Source organism: Rhinolophus ferrumequinum, chromosome 16 (genome assembly GCF_004115265.2).
Source record: "Rhinolophus ferrumequinum isolate MPI-CBG mRhiFer1 chromosome 16, mRhiFer1_v1.p, whole genome shotgun sequence".
Taxonomy (NCBI): Eukaryota; Metazoa; Chordata; class Mammalia; order Chiroptera; family Rhinolophidae; genus Rhinolophus; species Rhinolophus ferrumequinum.
The window spans coordinates 26321100-26342293 of record NC_046299.1 but is presented as its reverse complement, the minus strand read 5'-3'; the positions used below and the strand labels follow the sequence as shown (position 1 = coordinate 26342293).

Sequence of the window (21194 nt, the reverse complement as noted above, 5' to 3'; positions counted from 1 at the left end):
GGAAAGGGTAAGTCAGGGTCAAGGCCTAGTGAGTAGTTGTCCTGGTGATGCCACCTGTGTGCTACTGGGAGGGGTTGGGTGCCCTGAAGAATTCTTGGTTAATCCCTATCATTACTGTTCTTCTAGCTCGTACACTGATGCTTCTGGTTATGTGCTTCTGGTGCATTAGTGTGTGGGCAGGGGAATATCTGGCAGCCCATTATCAAAAGAAAGCTTTATTCTCCAGCAATATACATACACACACGCATCATCCCGGTTCCTCAGAGCTACACTCAGCTGCACTCACTGCTCAGCAGCGTGTCTCACTTTTTCTGACATTCAAATGGAGGAACCTCAAGATCTCTCTTCAAACACAAGTAGTCTCACACTTAATTACTTTACAAATCCGTTGTAAATCAAGATTCCCATGTTTCCTGTATAGCCACGTAACAGGTCCAGCATTTGTGCTGTGTCTGTGGGAAAGGCAGGCAGAGGCCAGCGGTCTTCCTGCCCTGCCAAGATGGCCTGATAGTAATTCCAGGTTCGATTGTCTGTCAGAACAGTCTAGGCCAGGACAGAGGGCTCAGCTGCCAGGGCTCCCCAGCAGAAACCTGTAGGCAAAAAGAATGTTGACAGCATTCGTGGTGAGGCTCATTTCCATCCCACGCCTCCCCGTGACCTAGAAACTTACCACTCTCCCCTGGCCGACACGGCTTCCTTGCGCACCAGTCTCTTCTTGTCATCCAGAGGTTTGGCTAAGGCCCGAATCACCTGTGGTTTGTACGGTAGCAGCTGTGGAGTTAAGAATGAATCTCAGCCTTGCTCAACCATGGCCACCAAAAGAGCCGCTTCTCTGACTTGACAACTAATAATCTTCCTATTCTTTTTTAGTGGTTCCAGAGGATGCCAGGTGGCAGGATGGCCTGTCTGTACCTTGCCGTTCATACCTCAGTCACACAGCAGGGTGGTCAGTCCTGCTTACCTAAGGCAAAAAGGTACTTCTCTGGCTCTGTGAAGTTTCCAGGCCAGAGAGGGACCTGTGGGGTACTCACCACAGGGGTGGGAAGGCGAGTGAGCGCGTGCATACACTGCAGTGCAGCAATCCGGACAGCCTGGAACACAACCGTAAGGAGGTGAGGGGGAAGCCGTGAAGGAGAGCCATAGGTGCCAGAAAGTTGCTGGACTCAACGCACCATGGAAGGGCTAGAGCTGAGGTTCAGGAACTTGGTGACGAGGGTGTCAATGTGAAGACTCATGACTTGGGGTGCTTCCAATAGAAGCGGCTGAAGGCAGCGGAGGGTGGAGAGCTGTACCACACAGTCGGGGGAAGACAGGGCCTCCAGCAGCAAGGAAAGCAGCTAAGGGGCCACAAGAAGGAGGGGATGACCACACAGGTGATGAGCCTGCTTCTCCACCTCCTCCCTTCTAGCCTGGCTGGAGGACATCGCTTGGTCCCTTGCTGACAGGCTCTTACCGTGGGCAGCTCTGGCAAGACCACATGCTTAGGCAGACTGTTAAGTACATGAGACAGACCCTTCAGGTAATTTGGTTTCACATCTGTAAAACAATGGAAAAGCTTAGGGGAGAAACTGGGCTTAGACATAGAGCTTGAGAATTCAGCTCCTATCTCTAATGAAGCTGCGACATTAGCCTATAAAGAGGCTTAAAAAAAAAAAGGGCCCCTCAAGCTCAGAATAAGCAAGATACGCCCACCAAAGGAAAACAGTGGGACAAGAATCTGGAAGTTTAGTCCTTTAGGCACAGACCACGATACAGCTCTCAGGAAGCACCAAGGATCTCAATGATTTTAGAGAACGCGGCCTGAGCAAAGGAGAGGTCTATATATTTGGGGCCTTTCACACTCTCCTCACCTTGGGGAGCAGCCTGGAAGCCCTGCACCAAAGCAGGCACATTATCCGTGAAGAAACGCTGCCGGAACATGAGCCGCACTTCAGCGTGGCCAGCACGGGTCAATACATCAGTGCAATTAGACATGAGCAGAGAGAAGCCATCGGCTGCTGCTGGGCCTAGTTCTGGGTCACTCAGGAGACCCATGAGCTGGAGAAGAGAGCTTTTGAGGTACTTCAGGGAAGAAGAACCTTAAATACCCAGTCATTTCTGGGAGGAACAGGGTCAACAGGAAGTCCTGTTCAGGTTCTAGGTTGTCCTATCTCCAGAGTAGACTTACCCGGTTTGTAAGGCAGGAACTAAGAGGATGGTATCTGAGCACTAGGGCCTTTGTTACCTGTAATCAGAGACGAGACTGGTCAGGGCATGACACTCTAAATCCCAGGACCCCGAGAAGCATGCTTATGGTTCCAGGTCAAATGGAGAAATTTTATTTAACCAGACATAACTGTCTCTGTCTAACCAGAATCCATTCCAACTCCTTACCCAGAGAAGCAGTGTGAAGACCTGACTACGAGAGGGCCCAGAGCCCAGCCCAGCCTCCACTTTGTCCACAGCCAGCTGTAGGAATTCATCCAGCTGTTGTCCTAAAAGGAGGGAGGAAATGCTAATGCAAAGGCTACATATTTCTCTCTCAACAACAAAGGATGTAGATCATTTTAATGCAGAGCTCCCTGAGAAGCTATTAGAAAAGAACAGTATCATTTGGTTGTGGACTTTGCCCACTCAACTCTGGGACACCAGCAGCACGACAGACTGGTATTCTCCTAATGCAGAGTGCTGGCATCTGAAAGGAGTTGTCTCCTTTTAAGCAAGCATAAGCTCTAACGGTTCCCTGTTGGAAGTAGGATGACAGACTAGACAGAGCACTCTGTTTGTACTCCCTTATCTTCTTAAGTCCTATAATGTTTTGCCCAACTCTGGTCTTGACTCTTGTCCCAAGGGCTGCCCTTTGGGAAGCCCTATTACATTATTAGCAAGCTCCTTTTTTAAAAAAGAACAAGGACTGAACTTCAAGATTTCATCAGTAGTTGATGCAGGGAGGCTTCCAGTACCTGCAGGGTGCTTGTTGAGGAGTCCTGCAAAGCACTTGGCAGCGGCAGTGGAGGAGAAGGGGCAGCTGTGGCAACAGCTCAGCTCTAAAAGCTCCCGCATGAGTTGGTTCAGCTGAGGGATTTCCACCTACAAAAAACCTGGTCATGTCATGGACCCAGAGAACACTTGGACTCAAAGAGATACCCAGTAGAAAGCAGCAGCAGGAGCCAGGATGGATGAGAACTAAATTCTCTGGCGGGGAAAGTAGATCAGCTTAGTCTGTGACAATTTCAGCCCAGAAGTCACATGGGACCCACCTCCCCTTGTCAGGGTAGGGTACTCTCCCAATGTGTTCACTTACATCTCGAGGCAGGGAGCAGACAAAGGCCATAAGCAGTGCAACCAGCCTCGCCTGTCCTGAGGAGCCATCCTATAAAGGAAGAAGAGCCTTATCAAGCCTGTCCTGCCAGCAATAGGCTTGTCTGCCCTAATACCCATTCCAGATTAGCCCTAGAAATTTGAAGGACAGAAACCCCAGGATTCTCCCCGATTTAATCCATCAGACCCTCACCTGGAATGGCTGGAATCTGCAAGGGAAGCTGTTTTCAGGCAGGAAGGAGATGTTGCCATCCAAGAAGAGGGGCACAATGTGGGCGGCACTCTGGGCAGCTAAGCTGGGGTAGAGCACTAGTTATCAGGGTGGTAAAGCAGCCCTGGGCTTCCCATTAGAGTCACTGAGTCAATGGGCCAAAGCATGACCTTTCACACATTTGACAGTTATTAATTCAGCATGTATTATATGCCAGGAACCATTCCCATTCTGGGCCCTGGTGATACAGCACTGAGCCAGACACATCAAATCCCTATTTAGGAGCTTACAATCTAGTGAAAGAACTTAACGTATGTATTTTTAAAATGCTCCATAGGTGATTCTTACGCACATCTGCAGCTAAGAACCATCAGACCATGGTTCATCTATCCCCACAGTCCATGGTGCTACAAGCCCCTTCCTCTTACTTTGCCAGCAAGTAACTGCCTCCACATTTGATTCTGGGTGAAAGGACCTCGCAGAAGGCAGCTACGTGCTGCTGCTTCCCGAGACTGCTGTCCTTCTCCCTGGGATCAAGCCACATCCATGGTGATACTCACTCAGGGCTTAAGTGGGTGGTGGCAGTGCCAATGACAGACACCATGGCAGCCAAGACCTCATCCTCCAAAAGCACTTTCCTTATACCTGAGTGCTCCTTCTCTGCAAAACCAAACCAAAACACACATACAGAATCACAAAGTCATGACTATGGGTTAGATGATTAGGTCTTGTCACCATGACTGGGGCGTGACTCTAGTCACAACAGCAGTGATTTCTAACCTGTCCTCTAGTAGTACTGCAGCTCTGAGAACCAATACGGCCCCAGAAGCAAAAGTGATCTCAGGTGAGCCACAGAGAACTCTCAAGAACACAGTCCTTAGACTGGACAACAATGGAGAATAAGGCCAGTGAGTATGAACATTCTTAATATCGGAAATAGTTATGTTAATCTTTTCAAAAACTTAAAAGATAACACGGATTTATCTCCATGGGTCATTATTATTATAACGGCTACTATACATCGAGCTACGGTACAGACATACTTTGTATAGCCAGGCATTATACATTATTTTATTTAATCCTTAACAACTGCCTTGTGACACAGATAATTCTCTTTATCTACCCCTTTATAAGCAAGGAAACCGGCTTAGAAAGGTTAAATATCTTCACCCAAGTCAGCGAGTGTTGGAGTTGAAGATGAAAGCCAACCAGGTCTACGCGACTCCACAGACTAGTCACACAGCAATTAAAGGGGAAAAGGTGTGCATCCTTTTGAGCGCTGCTAACACTAATGGGTTTTGGTTTCCGCCATTGGTCAGCTTAGCACCCTTTGCTTGAAGTGAAATCTCACACCAGAGACAATATTCAAAATAAGTCTCTGCGGATACAAAATGTAATACCAGCGATACACTGAGGGTGGCAGTGCTGTTCAACACCACGGAAATCCACAGGCAGAGGAGGGGAGGTGGAGCAAGTTACCTGGCATGGAAGCCTGCACCGCCAAGGCAAACAGGCGAGGCACCGCTGTCTGGTGGAAATACCAGCAGCTCTCGGGGTCCGGCTGGCAGTTTTCTGCCAGCTGCTGGAGGCTCTGACAGGCAGCGATAACTTCACTGGGTCCTGCCACCATATTCCCTGTGTAGTGAGAAAGTGTTCTCTGTAACATTTTCCTAAAAGCACCTCCAGCTATTTCACATAGAGCAGAGGGGAAGAACAATCAAAGGTGAACGACAGAGAGACCAGAGTGTCTTACTAAAGAGCCAAGTCACTTGCTTCTCTTGGAGGTTCTGTTTCATTTATTCAGGTTTCGGAGCTGAGACCTGCTCTGTGCCAGGCTCTGCGGCAGAACCACTCACATACATCTCATTTTTCATACCTCTAAAAGGATCGTTTCCCATTTTATAGAGGAAGATGTGGAGGCTCAATGAAACCACCAGTGGTATTTCTAGAGTCACAGTAAGTGCTGTCAGGGATTGAGCCCAGGCCACACTCCGAGTCACGTGCTTTCTACTGTGTAGCAGATCAGCCACTGTCGACTGGATCGTCCACAGGGCTGGCAGGCAGAGTAGAAGAGCTTAGAAATGAGTGAGGGCCCACGCGAGCACGCATAGGTTTGTATGTAGTAACCACAGCCGCTGTCACTTATGCCCGGAGCAGCGCTTCTCAAACTCGAGAGTGCATATGGTTACGTAGAGAGCCTATGCAAATGTAGACATGTGACTCTGCACTTCTGACAAGCTCCCAGATCATCCCATGCTGCTGGGTGGTGGACCATGTTTTCAGTAACACGGTCTTAGGGTGGTGCCTTCCAATTCTGGCTCCACATTAAATCACTCTTAGTACTTGCTGTGGCCCAAGTCCCTTCTTCCTTAGAGACTGATTTAGTTGGACTGAGTGAGGCCTATCGTCAGTAGTTTATTCTAGAAGTTCCCAGGGGACACTTTTGTATAGCCACCACTGGAACCACTGCCTTAGGGGCATCAACTCCAAACTTGACGACGGCTCCCATTCAGCCCAGCTCCTTGAGGATCAATCCTGGCAGTTACCTTTGTTCAAATGGCAGAGATGCTGCAGCAGCAGAGGCAGGGTCTCCTTAACAATGCTGGGATGTGTTGATACAGCTGACAAGGCTTGCAGACAGCGCAGATGCCGGGCGCATTTGTTGGCCTCATCCTCTCTAGCCAAATCCAACTCCCCTGAAAGCAACCCAAGAGACGAGGTGTTCCTGTATGATGCACGTATGAAGGCCCTCAAGCCTCCCTGGGAAGGGGCAGGCCACAGAAGATCGGAGACACATACCCACGCACAGCTCCTCAGCAGCTTGGGTACTAGGGTAGCTGCTGAAGGCACAGGGTAAAGAGTGGCCAGGTGTCCTGCTGCTTCCAGTGCTGCCACCCTGCTGGGGCACAGGGCAGAGGAGCATTAGCTGAGCCTTGGCCCACCGTTCTCTTGCTTAACCTGCCATTAGGCAGAATCAGGAGCATGGGCTCCTGAGGCCCCCTTGCTGAAGAGCAGGACTCAAGTAGCTAGTTGGAGAGGGCTTCTTAATGCCCAAGAAAAGAGAACAGTCCCACATGTCCAACGGCTTGGCAGCCAGAGCCAAGCACAAGGCCCACCTCCCCGAGGGAGAGCCAAGGGTCAGAAGAAGAGCCCTGGAACTGCTTGCTTTATCTTGCTGCTTTAGATTCTCACCAACTCTGGGAATCCTCTTCCACGAAGCTCAATCTGTATAGGTGACCCACTGCCAGCTCCAAGTCTCCAGAAGACAGGAGATCTGTGTTAGAAGGGAATATGAACCACCTTTCTGCCCCCGTAGTCACTACAACCCTTCCAAAAGTCCCATTAGAAACCCCAAATCCATCAAGAAGTGTAGTGAGAACCAGGGAATTAAGACTGCTCTTCACTCAAGACAGAAAATCACAAGGAAGGGAACAATACCCCTATCTTTTCTCTTTCTCTGAAACATACCTGGCTGGGCAGCCAAGACTGTGAGTGTACGGATGCCAACAAGCTGAAGCTGGGCGTTGGGGTCTGCCAGGGCCATGAATACAACTGAGCCCAGCTGGTCCTTGAAGCCACTCAGAGGCCTCTCCCCTAGGGAGAGACAGTCCAGGTTAGAGGGAAGCCCTGACTCAGCAATGATGCAAGGACAACCCGAGGCAGATTTAAAGAGCTTAATCCATTGGGTGTCCAGGAGTGCACTGGGAAAAAAATAAACAGGCCTCACCCATTAAATGTTTTGTTATGTTACAACCTCAGAACGACAATACCACAGTTCTAGACTACTCCATGGCACTCTTTGCCTGTCATCCTTTATAGGGTTACAGTGCTCTCTGGAAGGTGACCTCACCCTTGTCTCCATAGCTCCATTTCTGTTGCAGCTTTAAGAAACCCAGGATCATTTCCAGGATTGTCCGCCGCTGGTTGCTCTGCAATGTTTTAAAGGATATTGGAGTCAAAGAATGTTTTCAAGGATTTCAGTTCTGCTACTTTGAAAGTGGAGTGAATTATTCTTTTATGTAAGTGTCAAGAAAAGAGTAAATAAGGGAACGAGCATCAGTTAATAGGAGCCTAACCCAAAAGCTACTATCTGGGCCCAAGCTCAACACTTAATGCTCTCTCTGTGAGAAAGGGATCCTAGCGAGGGGTCCCATCATTTCCTCAACAGGTTCCGCTCCCTTCCTTACCTGACTGTGCTTGTGGAACTGCTCCAGCAGCAAAGGCAGAACGTTGCTGGTGATGTGGTCACAGGCCCGGGCAGAGGCACCTGCCGCTGCCTGCAGCAGTTTGGCACTAGGCCACACCAGTTTCATGTCCGGTTCACATAGATGGTGCCTGCAGTCTAGAGAGGCAACACATCATAAACTTGGGAGGAGGCCGAACTCTGCTAACTCCCCCACAGTCCATAAAAGGGGGAGACTGAGACCTGGGACAGTTCCCACTGAAATTATTTTCAATTCCAAGTAGGGGTCCAGCCCCTAAATCACTTCACACGGTGGGGCTACGCCTGAAAGGTCAGTGGCCCTGGAGGGCCCTCGCTCTCGTGCTCGCTCCCCTTTGGCCACGGTGCCCCGTTACCCTGTAGAATGCTGCTAAGGAAGGAGTCAAGGAGATCCTCAGCATCGGTCCTCAGCACAGAGCAGGACAAACAGGCAGTCAGGGCGCGGAGAGCAGCCAGGCCCTCGGCCTCCACCTGCTCACTTGCTGTCTGGAACACCTGTCAGGGAGGGATCCATGGCTACTGAGGGGAGCCTGCACCAGGTGAGACCCCACCCACCCACTGCCCATTTCCTTTGGGTGGGGCTGAGAACCTTTACGGCACAGAAATGGAAATTAACCCCTCAAGTGAATTTCTTCTCAACTGGTATATTCTCACCAGTCCTTAGTCCCATGGGATTGATACACATACTTTTGAGAAACAGAATGCCAACGTGAAGCAATGGCTATCGGGATACCTTATCCCAGGTCTCTTCCTCTCCCCTTCTATTCAGCATGGTGCCACGGCACCATGACTACGCTCCTTACCATGAGGACAGGAAGTGGGCACTGTGCAAAGGGGATCAAGTGCCACCGCCAAGCAGCTGACCCTCACTTCACATAGGGACCCTCCCTTGTCATTCAACTAGAAGTACACCCCATTGCTTACTTGCTGAATAACCAGGCACAGCAACAGGGGAAAAGCACGGTGGGTATTATTTCCCTGAGGCCTGACAACTGGGAGTCAACAGTAGTGAGTTTATCTAAGTAACACTCACCTCTCTGCGGATAGAAGCCCAAAGGCTGGGGAGGAAGTCCTTCAGTTCCTTCTGTCCATACACAGCACAGCAAGCATTCTGCAAGGAAAGCACAGGTATCAGCTATTACACACTCAGAATTCCTCAGATATGCAGGCACCTCAGCATACTGGCATCTGAAGGAGCCTGGCTCTCAGCAGAAAACCAGCAGGATTTCATAATAGTCCTACCTGGGGCACAGAAAAATAGCTCACTTGACGTATGAAGAACAAGCTTTAAGGGGGAGCACTGGGGGGCGGCCGGTTGGCTCAGTTGGTTAGAGCACAGTGCTCGTAATACCAATGTTGCCAGTTCGATTCCCACATGGATCAGTGAGCTGCACCCTCCACTACTAAACCGAAAACACTTGACTTGGAGCTGAGCTGCGCCCTCTATAACTAGATTGAAAACAACGACTTGAGTTAGAGCTGATGGGTCCTGGAAAAACACACTGTTCCCCGATAAAACAATTAAAAGAAAAAAAAGGAGCCCTGGTCAGTCTTTCCTTGGCTACCACTCACTTACTATCGGACAAGACAATATGCAACTGGGGCCGTTAGGTCAACATACAGTCCCCAATCCTGGGATCCCTCTTTTGAGGCCCACTAAACTGTTCTCCGGCCTCTAATATTCTATAATCCTTTAGCACTCCTAATTTGTCTAATTCTTGTTGCTGTGATGTTCGGTATGTTTTCCTGTGACTGGCACTCTCAGTCACAAAGATGTTTTGTGTGCCATGTTATGTAAAATCATGTAATAAATTGTTTATGTCAGCAATGCCATTAGATTCTAATTTATCTATACCTAAATCTAATTGACGCCACTTAGCATGTTTTGAGTATTTTTTGCTAAAATTCAATATAATGGTGAATTTATTACCATATAACAAAGGTTTAAAATAAAAATCATTTACGTACAAAGCAGCTCAAAATGCTATTAAATACATAAATAGTCAAAATATCAACTTTTTATTTTTTGTGGATTTTTGACGCATTTAAAAAAAAAAACTTGAAATCAACGCAGTGAAAGAGCTAAAAAGGCAGCTGGACCCTGGAAGGAGAAAAATGACTCACCAGAGTCTGCAGAGAATCCAGCTTGGCACTCAGAATCTCGGAATCCACTTTCTCAATCAGCAGGGGCAGCAGAAACTGTGGGAGAGAAGGAAGACGAACTGAAGTTTGAGAGGGGTAGTGCTGTAGCCACACCAAGGTCAACGGAGTTCTTCCTGCCACCAGTCCCCAGGGACAGGTGCTACACCAAGGAGCTATTCTTGAGTTAAGCCAACCTTCCTGCTAAGATGTGGCCAGACCCCCAGCCACCTGAAAAAAATGGGCTAGTTGGTACATCTATAGGATTTCAAAAGATAGCACCAGATAGGGATTGGATTACTATTTTAAAGGAAGATGGTAAAATTTTCCTTCCTTCCTTCTTTCCTCCCTCCCTTCCTTCTTTCCACCCACCCCTTTCTCATTAAACTTTTATTTGTGTTTTTCCAGGACCCATCAGCTCCAAGTCAAGTAGTTGTTTTAATCTAGTTGTGGAGGGCACAGCTCACAGTGGCCCATGTGGGGATCGAACCGGCAATCTTGTTGTTAAGAGCACCACACTCTAACCAAGTGAGCTAACCGGCCGCCCCTAAAGTTTTCTATTTTGAAGGTCTGAAAATATTTGCCATACAAGCCTGAAGACACTTGCAGGATGTCAGACCTTAAAGTGTATACTGGATTTTTCTTTTTCCTCATGCTTTTACTGTGCTTTCTTCAGACCCTTTTATGGCCTGGGGCTATATACCCTAACCTGGGCTAGACCCACCTCAGCAAATTGTGCTGTGGATGCCAGCACTGCTTGGAGACTCAGGACGAGATCTTCTCTCTGGATACCATAGGGATCATTAGGTGGCTGGAAAAGGAAGAAGGGCCATGGGTTTGTATAACTCTTTGGACACAGGCTTGAACCTGACAAACCAGAGAACAGGGTGATATTTACACCCAATCTGACAGAACAGCATGAGATGAGGCTCTAGCAGGAAGACATGCTCACTCTTACATGTTCCTTGGGAATTTTTGTTTTCAGGCATTTATTTTCTATCTGATCACGCAGTTTCTATCTGATCTATCTTCTCACCACTCAGAGATAAGCACCATTAACTTTCTGGTGCACTACTTTCTTCTCTCTATACCGGGATGTCAAAAAAATGTATACACATTCTAAGAGATGTTATCTATGCTTAAGCAGTAGTTCAACATAATGAAAGTATCTGGATGCTGATGGTAACCACTTTGAGCACCTCTTCTAATTGCAGAAGTCAACCCTGACTTATATTCATCTTTTGTTATCGGTATATATTATTACAATTATATTTAAGTTTTTTCCATTCTTACAATATGTACACATTTTTTTGGCACCGTGTGTGTGTGTGTGTGTAGTGACTGTATTAATAGACACTGCTTCCCTTTAAAATATATACTTTTAGAAAGTGTGATACTTTTGTACATGTTTTATAATTTATTTTTTCACTTAATGCATTTGGAACATTTTTCCATGGTGTTATTCTTTCATAACATTAGTTTTAGTGGCTGATACTATTTCATTGTGTGGTTGAGCCACAATTTATTTATTTATTTGATGGACATTTTTATTTTTTCACCCTTATAAAAGGCTATAATGTTGGCAATATAAAAAGCATTGATGATTTCTGTGTCAAGATGGCAGACTGAAAACGTGCACCAAATTTTCCTTTTCCTCTTTAGAAACCCCATGAAAAATACAGTTAAAGGGACTTCCTTTTTTTTTTTAAAGACATCAAGCTAAAAGTTGAAGAGAACAGGATAACAGATGTTAGCAACAACATTTTAGAATCTGAAAGCAGATGGATAAGAAGAAAATGACTTAGCAGAGCCAAGAAAACAGAATCCTTAGTAGGCTTGGAGAAAGCTGAATAACCATCTACATATATACAGTCCTTGCAAAGTTTTGCAACTGGCAGTACCAGGTACCTTTGGCGTTGGAAGTGGAATTAGAGAAGCCAGCTGACCTCCTAGATCGCCTCCTAATTCTTCCCTAACTGTAGCATCCGGAGATTTAATTCTCTGGAGACGGTAAGACAGAGGTCTTTAGTATTGGAGATGTAAGTGTAGTTGAGGGCTTGGGTGCTGCCCCAAAGGATATGATCCAAGTGATATAGTACTGAGTGCTGAAATTTCCTAACTCTTCCAGCACCGTCTGCTTATAGACAGACCTCTCCTTCTAGGTAAATCTAAGGACTTTTTCTAGAAGAGAACCTGACTAGCCCAAGAAGGAGACTACATTGGGGGTTCTCCAAACTGTAAATGTAAGCCACTCTACAGTGAAGCTCATATTCAACAAGCCCATTGCATGTGCTCAGAGCTCCCACTTGGAGCTTTTTATAATCCTCATTTTGAAACATGCGCAAACTCCCAAGGATTACCAGATATGTGAGGAAAGCCTCTCACCTGGAAATAGAGACCAAAATAAATTGGGAAAAAAAACAAAAAACAAACAAACTGGAGGAAACAAAGACCACATACGTGGATAGAAGAAATATTTTAAAATATCGTTGTTTTCAAAAAAGGTAAGAAAATAATTTATCTATGACTTAAATAAGAACAGAATGCTACTGAAAAAAAAAAAACACCAAAAAACATTTAGAGGTCATCATCAACGGCATGAAAAGGACCTTGGAAATCCAAACCATAGTGCAGAAATGAGAAAAAAAACCAAAAAAACAAAACAGGAGAGATTACAGGGAGATGTGCTGATCCTGGGCATTTCTCCCGTCGGGTCCATGCCTTGGGCTGACCACCCCGGGCCATTGCCCAGCCTCCCACACTGGCCTGGGTCAGCCAATGGGAGACACTCACGGCACCTCAGTTACCGCCTTCGTGGCTCCCGCTCTGTCATAGGCCCACTGCGGTTCCGTCTTTGTCAGGTACTCTCAGCCACTGGTGTCCAGTAACGTCAACTCTTCCCTTGGTCCCTCCAGCCTAGGGGTGGTAATGGCTTCCTGCTATTGATAATCTCTGGGTGGCCTCACTATCTCCTGTTTGGCTTCTCAACTCTCCTATTACTTGTATAAACAATTTCCTGCATTAAATTATTTCTGTTTTAAATACCCAAATGGTTTCTGTTTTCGTGGTTTGACTTTGATAGAAAAGATAAAACTGTGGAACTCTCTCATCAAGTAACAAAAAAATACAAAAGAAAAGAGATTCAGAGATCTAACAAAAGATTAACAGATGTTCCAAAAAGAAGAAACAGAGGGGAAAATATGCAAGAAAATTTCCCAGGACTAAAGGACATGAACTTCCAGACTGATAGGGTTTACCAAGTACCCGACACAATGCATGGAAACAGACCCAGAGTAAGGCACATCGACGGGACATTTCAACATGCTGGAGCAAGCTCAACCTGAAAGGCTTCTAGAGAGGAGGAAAAAAGTGAATACAAAGGTTTATGAATCAGAAGGAATTCAGACTTCTCCATGGAAATGAAAACTAGAGATAAATACAGAAATGACTTCAAAATCTTGGGGGAAAAGAATTTCCATTCTTAAATTTTACACCTATACTAACAATAAGTGGGAAGAAAGAAGGAAGACATTTTAGAATGACAAAATCTAAATAGTTTTTCACTCTTTTACATACTCTCTCAGGAAGCTAACAAAGGCTGTGCACCACCAACCTGAGGGAGTATACCATACAATGAGGCATGCATGAACACAGGGAACAGGAGATGTGATCCAAGAGAAAGGATAAAGGGATCCCAAGATGATGGTGAAGGAAAATTCAATATCTACTCTGCATTAGAAGTAGGAAGCAACCAGTTGAGACTGTATGGCTAAGTTAAGAATAGTTATACATTTTTAAATGGTTGAAAAAAATCAAGAGTATCTGTGACACATAAAAATTATAAGAAATGTAAATTTCTGTTGTCCATAAATTAAGTTTTATTGTAGTAAAGCCACTGTACCATATTCCAGTGTCTATGGCCATGTTTGTGTTAGAACAACAGAGTTGAGGAGTTGCAGGACATCAGATGGCCCGGCCCGTAAAGTCTAAAATAGACATTCTCTGGCCCTTTTCAGAAAAAGTTTGCCAACCCCTGTTCTAGAGTGAGCACACCAGCATAGTGAAAAGTCAAAAGAACCGTCACTTATACTGATGTGATCCACTATGATGGTGGCATATGGCCAAAATGGATCGATAAGACCATAAAGAATATTTCTAACAAATAGTAACACTAAAGCCAGGTGACTCTATTTTAATTTACAAGAGCTTTGTACTTCCCATAGACTGCAGTGTAGAGGAACACACAAAAATCTACTCAAATAAGAGAAATGCTCCTACCATTATCTATAACCTTGCTTTGCCTATAGTATGTCTGTGAAAATATATAAGCAGTTGGGAGCAGTGATTATCTCTAAAGGGAAAATGGGTGGTGGCTGTAAAGGGGTATAAAGAGGCTTAATTTTCTATCCTTTAAATGTTGAATCATGCTCATTGTATTACCTTTCAAAAAAAAAAAATGAATCACATATTCTACCCCACCCAATTATAAATGCATATTCTTCAACAATTCCACTTTTAGGAATTTATCTTGTTATACCCATATATACCAGGGGTGTGGAAAAAACTGTATACAAGTGGACACTTTGGTCAGCGTTGCTCAAGCAGTAGTTCGCCGTAATCAGAAGTGTTTGGACGCTGATGGTAACGACTTTGAGCACCTCTTGTAATTGCGTAAGTCAAACATGACTTGTATTCATCTTTTGTTATCAGTATATGTTGAGTATTACAATTCTAATACAGTTTTCCTTTCTTAAAATGTGTATACATTTTTTGGCACCTTCTGTATATGTGAAATGATACATAGACAAGGTATGTAAGTTGCCGCATTGCTTGTAACAGCAAAAGATTAGCAATCAACCTTTATCTCATATAGGACTAGAGAAATTAATTAGGTATTTCCATGCAAAAGTATATTCCACAGCCATAAAGAATAAAGAGCTGAAGTATATAGTAACATAGAACACTTTTCTAAGAGACATTGTTAAGTGAGAAAGGCAAAGTACGGGAAAAGTATATATATCTGCTACCATTTTTTTGGGGGGACGAGGGGTGTAAAGTATTGCTTATATGCAATGAAAACAGCTCTGTAACACAGACATAATTAATAAAACTGGTTGACAATGGAGAAAGAAACTTGATGATAGGTACATTTTTTCACCTTTTTGTACCTTTTGGATTTTGAATCATCTGAATGTATTGTCTTCTCAAAACAAAATCAAACAGCAAAACCAGAGAAACCTGGTAGCCTAACCAAGAACTTGCAAGATTGCAAAGGTATCAGTTCTGAGTTAGAAATAGTGATACTGATTATAGAAGAGATGAAAAAAATTTCAGGAGCGAGGTGGTCCCAAGCAATATGATGTCAACTGAAATAAGCTGGTAAGGAATTTCCTATGGCAAAGAGGGCTGTGTAACTTTAAGGCAATGAGAGTCAATACTCAGATATTGTTTGGTGTGCTGTGATATAACTCCTTTCATTTCTTCCAAATCACTAATGCTTGCAGTGAGGAGACCCTAAGTATCTGGAAAGAGAAAGTGCAGAGTGGGAGAAGAGTTTAAGGGGGTCAGAGCAAACACCTCTTGTACATACTGTGCTCAAATGTGTCTTCTTGGTTTTCTCAATTTGTTTCTATTGTTTGAGATGCCCCCTCAGAATCCAGGATCATAGTCTACACATCCCTCAGAAACCAAATCTTATCTGTGAAGGCAGTTTCTGCCTATTCTAGTTCACACTGAACTCTGTCTTCTCTGAAAAACCATACCACCACTCGTTTTGGTCCATAATCTCAGATTGTTACTTAAATGTTTCACCCTTCAAGGGTGGGAACCATGCTTTACAATACTGTAGTCCTCACACTAAGTGCATTGGTTGGGAGCTTAAGGAGCCCTCTGTATACCTGCTGAATTAAATCCTTCCTCTGATGGCAAATGGTTCTCCACTTCTCAGTTTATTGAAATCTAAGTTCCTGAGGGCTCTTTTGTTCATTGCTGCATCCTCAGTGCCTACAAGTGGGCCCAGCTGATAGCAGGCATGCAATGATTATTTGAATGAATGAATAAATGAATTGATGAATGAAAGGTGCTACTTACAGGGGTAAAATCAACAGGGAAATAACAGGATGTCACTTCAAACAGCTCTTCCACAAAGGGTTCTAAGGTAACAGAGAAAGAATGAGGTTGACTTACAAGCTTCACTCATCTGACAAGTTTCAACCACCTCATTCACAGCTACAAGGACATACCCAGGGTATAGTCCCTGGAGATGAGGTCATGGACGATGCGGAAGGCCATCAGAAGATTACGGGGATCCTTTTCCCCATCCATCATCTGGATGAAGCCAAAGGTGAAGTCAGCTCCTAGGCCCTTCAGCTCTGGGGAGGACAGAACAAGGTCACTACTGTCCCACGGGACAGGAAGCTGAATTTTCTTCTGGCCTGTGTTTTCCCTCTACTATCACTGCCTCCCTTTTCTTGCGTCCCAGAGAGAACCCATTTTGTTTCCCTATTCCAAAAGGTCCTCAGTGAAGAAGAGATGTGCAACAATATATAATTGTTACAGACGTACGAATTTAAAACATCAGCCCAAATTCTACCCTTCCTTTACTTTACTGGGGAGTGAGTGGACCCCCAGTTTCCCTTTATCATTCTCTCTCAGAGTATTTAACCCCAAGGCTAAAATGACTCTTGGTACTGGAGAAAAAGAAAGGATGTGCTCACTTTTCAGATGTCTCAGACAACCCTGCTTCTCACCTTCATCCCGGGTTCGCATGAAGTTGCTGATGATACTGTAGACAGTGTGTCGGTTCACCTGTGACAGGGACTTGGGGGTGGGAGACAGGAAGTAAGGAAAGGAAGTGCTCAGCTGACAAAGCCACTTCCTGCTTTACAATCTCTAAGTGGACAGTGCTCTTTACACCAGTGTAAGATGAACCAAAGAGGAAATGCAGAGAAAGGATATGGCTACTAGCGTAGCACTATAGCAGTGGGGCCAGTAACCAAAACCCATCTGCTGTATGTCTTCCTTTCTTTATGTGTAAGAGGACACAGGTCAGGACACAGGTCAGATCCTCTCCTTATATAGCAGCAAGGAATATAGCATGTATACCAAGAGCTTTCAAGATCTGAATAGCCTAACCATGGTTAAAGACTAGAAAGAGTTCAGAACTTTGAAGGCAGTATTATTTTGCCATCTAATTCTAGTTATGACAAGGGCTAGGAAACGGGAGAATACCAAAGTGACTGTTACCACTCACCTGTACATGGACCTCCTGGAAGATGGCTTTAAGCACAGAGACAGCCAGCCCTGGGGGCAGCGCCACACATAGGCTCTGGAGGAGAAGAGGAGATATGTGAGCACCAAGGGAATTCCAGCACAGCCTTCAAGACACAACTCTAAAACTTAGCTGGGAATCACAACATCCAGGGTCAGTGGGAAGTGCTAACAGTAAGAAACTTGGCCCCCTTTCTCAAGCTGATTGGTCCTCTGCAGCTCCTTCCAGCCTGGCTCTGAGTTCTAGTCCCCAAAGGATACTTTTACTTTCTAGACTAAAAGCAGAAGTGAAGCCGGCTGACACTAGCTTAGTCCCACACTTGGGTATGTTCTCCTCAGCACTTAAAGTCTCATCCCCAAAGGGCAATGAGAGAATTCACTGGAAAAGGGCTCCTGCAAACACGGTATGTAATGAAAAAAGGGAGAACTCACAAGTGCCTTCAAACCATGCAGAACAGATGGAATCACAAGATGATGGTCTTTCAGCCGATTCTCATAGAATAGGATCAGGTGTACCACTGCACAAACCGGAAATTTAGCCGTTAGTTCACACAGGTTGGAGAAGGGCCCACCAGGTTGCTCCTTCCCAGAGTTTTTGAGGGCTGTTCCTGGGATATATCACCAAGAGATATATCCCATGCCCTCCCATTTGAGGGTGCCTTGATCAATCAGGAAAATAGGTGAACATCTTTTATTATCCACTCTCCATTCTCTCTTTTATTATCCATAGGTCTACAGTCAAACCCGTTCTCACCCCCTCAACCGCCTCTCTGAGAAAGTCTGGCAAACTTTTTCAAAGGGCCACACAGTAAGTATTTTAGGCTTGCAGGACATAGTATCTGTCGCAACTACTCAACTCTGCTCAACTTATCTGGCTATAAGATAAAAGCAGCATAAAAAAATAGGTAAATAAATGGGCATAGCTATTTGCTAATAAAACTTTATTTATAAAAATAGGATTCAGTTTGCCTACCCCTGTATAGAAGATAAATAAGTTGTTGGCTTTTTTCCTTAGGCCTTCAAAGTATTTTGATATTTCATTACTTTTCCACTCCATCTATGAAACACGACTTTGTCCATTTTACAGAGAGGGGAGGATACACTGAAAAAAATGGTCTAACGCTACATTTAAAATCCAAGTGTCTTCTGTCTCAATTCTTATCATCTCTGCCACATATACAGTGAGGAATGAAGACCTTGAATTAGTAGTTCACAGATGCCTCATGCCCTCCCTTCCTCCCTCTGTCCCTGTAAAGTTGGCGTGAATAGACAAGGAAGGCCTTGGCTCTGCAATCCAGGGAGACACTCCCACTAGTGATGTGAGTACCTTCCTTCTCCAGGAGCAAGGAGTGACACTGAAGTAGCACCTGTGACAAAAGCTGGATTCCTCGTGCCCGAGTTCGGGGTTCTGGATTCTCTAAACAGGACCTGAAAGAAAGTAGGATAGAGAGAGCCTGGCATTACGCAGTTCAAACTTTCAAAGGAATAACTACTTTGCAATTAGTCACATTGACCCCTGTGCATGGATGCCAGCCCAGGAAGGTGTTCTAAAGGTTCTCATCATTATAGATGACAGTAAGGCCAGAGCCTAAAGAGCCAATGCCCAGATTATCTGGCATCATTAGAAGCACATGTGACACCGCAACCAAAAGAAGTGCCCGTTTCCAGGCACTGACTGGGCATTAGGCTTACTCTTGCTCCCAGTGTAAAATTGTGACATTCCTCTGAAACAGAGCTTAGCACCCACCGGGCTCAAGAGGTGATTGGCAGCTACAGCTTCTACCAAAACAAGAGCAGAATAAATCTACTATTGCTAAAAAAGAAATGCTAAGAGCATCCACCAAGGTCTTGGGGTGGGGGTGGGGAGGGCAAAAACTTTATAACTGGAAGCTTACAAAGTAATGGCCAAAATAAAGGTTTTAACTATTCAGAATTACTGATATGGGAGGACCTGGACTGAAGCAACAAGGTGATTTATCTTCAAAATAGCTCCACAGAGATTACATTTAGATCTACTGGAAGGAATCTAAGCCAGTAAATGTAGGAAGTAGAAGAGTTCTGAAGGAGAGCTGTTCAGGATATTTGAGTGAAATCTCAAGGATAAGGGTACCTGTAACTAGGGGTAAAGAGGCAAAAATAAGACCATTCTTGACAGGATTCCTAGGATAGGAACTTGTAGAAAGGTCCTTGCTCAGAAGCAGAAAACTGTGCATTTAAAAATGGACTAAGGCACACAAATGATCATAGCAGCATTATTCAGAATAGCTAAAATGTGGAAACAAGTCAATTATCCCTCAGCTGATAAATGGTTAAACAAAATGTAGTATATTCATACAATGGAATATTATCCAGCAAGAAATTACATACTGATACATACTACAACAGAGATGAACTCTGAAAGCATTATGCTATGTGAAAGAAACCAGACACAAAAGGCCATATATGGTATGATTCCATTTATATGAAATGTCCAGAAGAGGCAAATCCACAGAGACTGAAGTAGATTAGTGGTTGCCAGGGGCTGGAAAAGAGGAGGGAATGAGGAGTGACTGCCAATGGGCATGGCGTTCCCTTTCGGGGTAATTAAGACGTTCTAAAAATGATTGTGGTAGGGTTGCACAAATCTGTAAATATGCACTTTAAAATGATGGCCTTTATGTATGTGAATTATATCCCAGTAAAGGTGTTTTTTTTGTTTGATGTTGTAAGACATGAATTTTTATTTATATTTGAGTAAAGGTGTTATTTATTTATTTTTTTAAATGAACCAATCCCAGAAAAATGTGAGTAGAAAGGCCAAATGGTCACATACGTGGAAGGAATGCATAATAATAACCTACTCCATCCACATAAATTTTCTACTTTCCTCTGTTTTGGAAGACATGCTGGACGTGACTGTTAACCTTTGCTAAGACCTGCCAATTTAAACGGTCTACGTCTACCAAGTAAGAAATATGAGGAAAGCAGGCATTAGATGAGCACATACTTCCTCACGTGCTTAGAATATCTGGTCGCAACAAGGATCTTCCAGCTGTTTCCCGTCTTTTCTTATAGTGGGGACCTAGTGCAAGGTCAGCTTCCTGGCAACTCCCCAGGTAGGGCCCACTGGCAGGTCTGAGTCAGATGTAGGCTGACTAGAATCCCTTGGGAGTCGGTGGGTATGAAGCAGAAGAGGAACCCCAGCTCTAATTAACTAAGTTAATGGCCTTCAACCACGCACCTCACCCCCAACCTGTGGGCTGATCCAGGGGCTGATGTGGCCACAGGCTGCGTGTTCCCAACACTTCCTTACAGCCTTAGTCAGGTGGTATGAAACTTTTATCAGGAGAAACAAAGGCTTAGCCTGAGGTTCTGATAGCGGGGAGGGGAGGTGTTGGGCTACAGTAGGAAAAAATTCAGGACCAATTAGCTCCAGGAAAGCAGCAGTGCACAAAATAACTTTCTGAGGATGCATAGGCTGGGCTGGGCATTCTAGAACAGAGCCTCTTACCCAAGGGCTTCCACCACTTGTAACACTGTATAGCTTCCAGATTTCACACCTAGAGGAAAGAAAAGAAAGAAATATGAAAAAAACAAAACCCAAACCCTATCCCTGGGTTCAAAGGCTCTAATTAGCAATGTTTCCTGCCTACCCTAGGATTTGTACCATGGGGCCCACTATGCATGCCAAGAGCCCCTCCTAAATGAGAAGCGTTACTGTAACATGTAACTCTTTGAATATTCAGCTTCAAGTATAAAAATCGAAAAGTAAATATAGCATTTGTAGATTGTACATGTACATTATTGTGTACCCAGAAAATCCAAGCGAAATGCTGAAAAAATATCACAAGTAAAATCATTCGTTAGGGTGGCTGGGTGGAAAATTAATATTATTAAATTAAGAAACTTTGGGTGGCTGGTTTGCTCAGTGGTTAGAGCGCGATGCTCATAACACCAAGGTTACTGGTTCTATTCCCACATGGGCCAGTGAGCTGCACCCTCCTCAACGAGACTGAAAACAACTGACTTGACATGGAGCTGATGGGTCCTGGAAAAACACACTGTTCTCCAATA

At 44.8% G+C, this 21194-nt stretch overlaps 1 protein-coding gene across 1 annotated transcript in view; it reads right to left on the bottom strand.

The window, feature by feature from the left end:
* Positions 1-199: 199 nt before the first annotated feature.
* The window catches only part of MMS19 (MMS19 homolog, cytosolic iron-sulfur assembly component), a 30913-nt gene continuing 9918 nt past the window's right edge, over positions 200-21194 (bottom strand). The window contains 31 exon segments of the mRNA XM_033130420.1: positions 200-590; positions 671-771; positions 1032-1091; positions 1173-1337; positions 1454-1536; positions 1851-2037; positions 2168-2224; positions 2374-2474; positions 2943-3069; positions 3284-3352; positions 3494-3596; positions 4072-4171; positions 4991-5146; positions 6058-6207; positions 6311-6361; positions 6364-6410; positions 6704-6785; positions 6980-7105; positions 7362-7440; positions 7699-7853; positions 8090-8228; positions 8767-8844; positions 9858-9932; positions 10597-10683; positions 15963-16024; positions 16115-16243; positions 16622-16691; positions 17125-17199; positions 17574-17659; positions 18469-18569; positions 20632-20680. Coding sequence (XP_032986311.1) covers positions 563-590; positions 671-771; positions 1032-1091; positions 1173-1337; positions 1454-1536; positions 1851-2037; positions 2168-2224; positions 2374-2474; positions 2943-3069; positions 3284-3352; positions 3494-3596; positions 4072-4171; positions 4991-5146; positions 6058-6207; positions 6311-6361; positions 6364-6410; positions 6704-6785; positions 6980-7105; positions 7362-7440; positions 7699-7853; positions 8090-8228; positions 8767-8844; positions 9858-9932; positions 10597-10683; positions 15963-16024; positions 16115-16243; positions 16622-16691; positions 17125-17199; positions 17574-17659; positions 18469-18569; positions 20632-20680 — 2978 coding nt within the window. The 3' untranslated portion in view covers positions 200-562.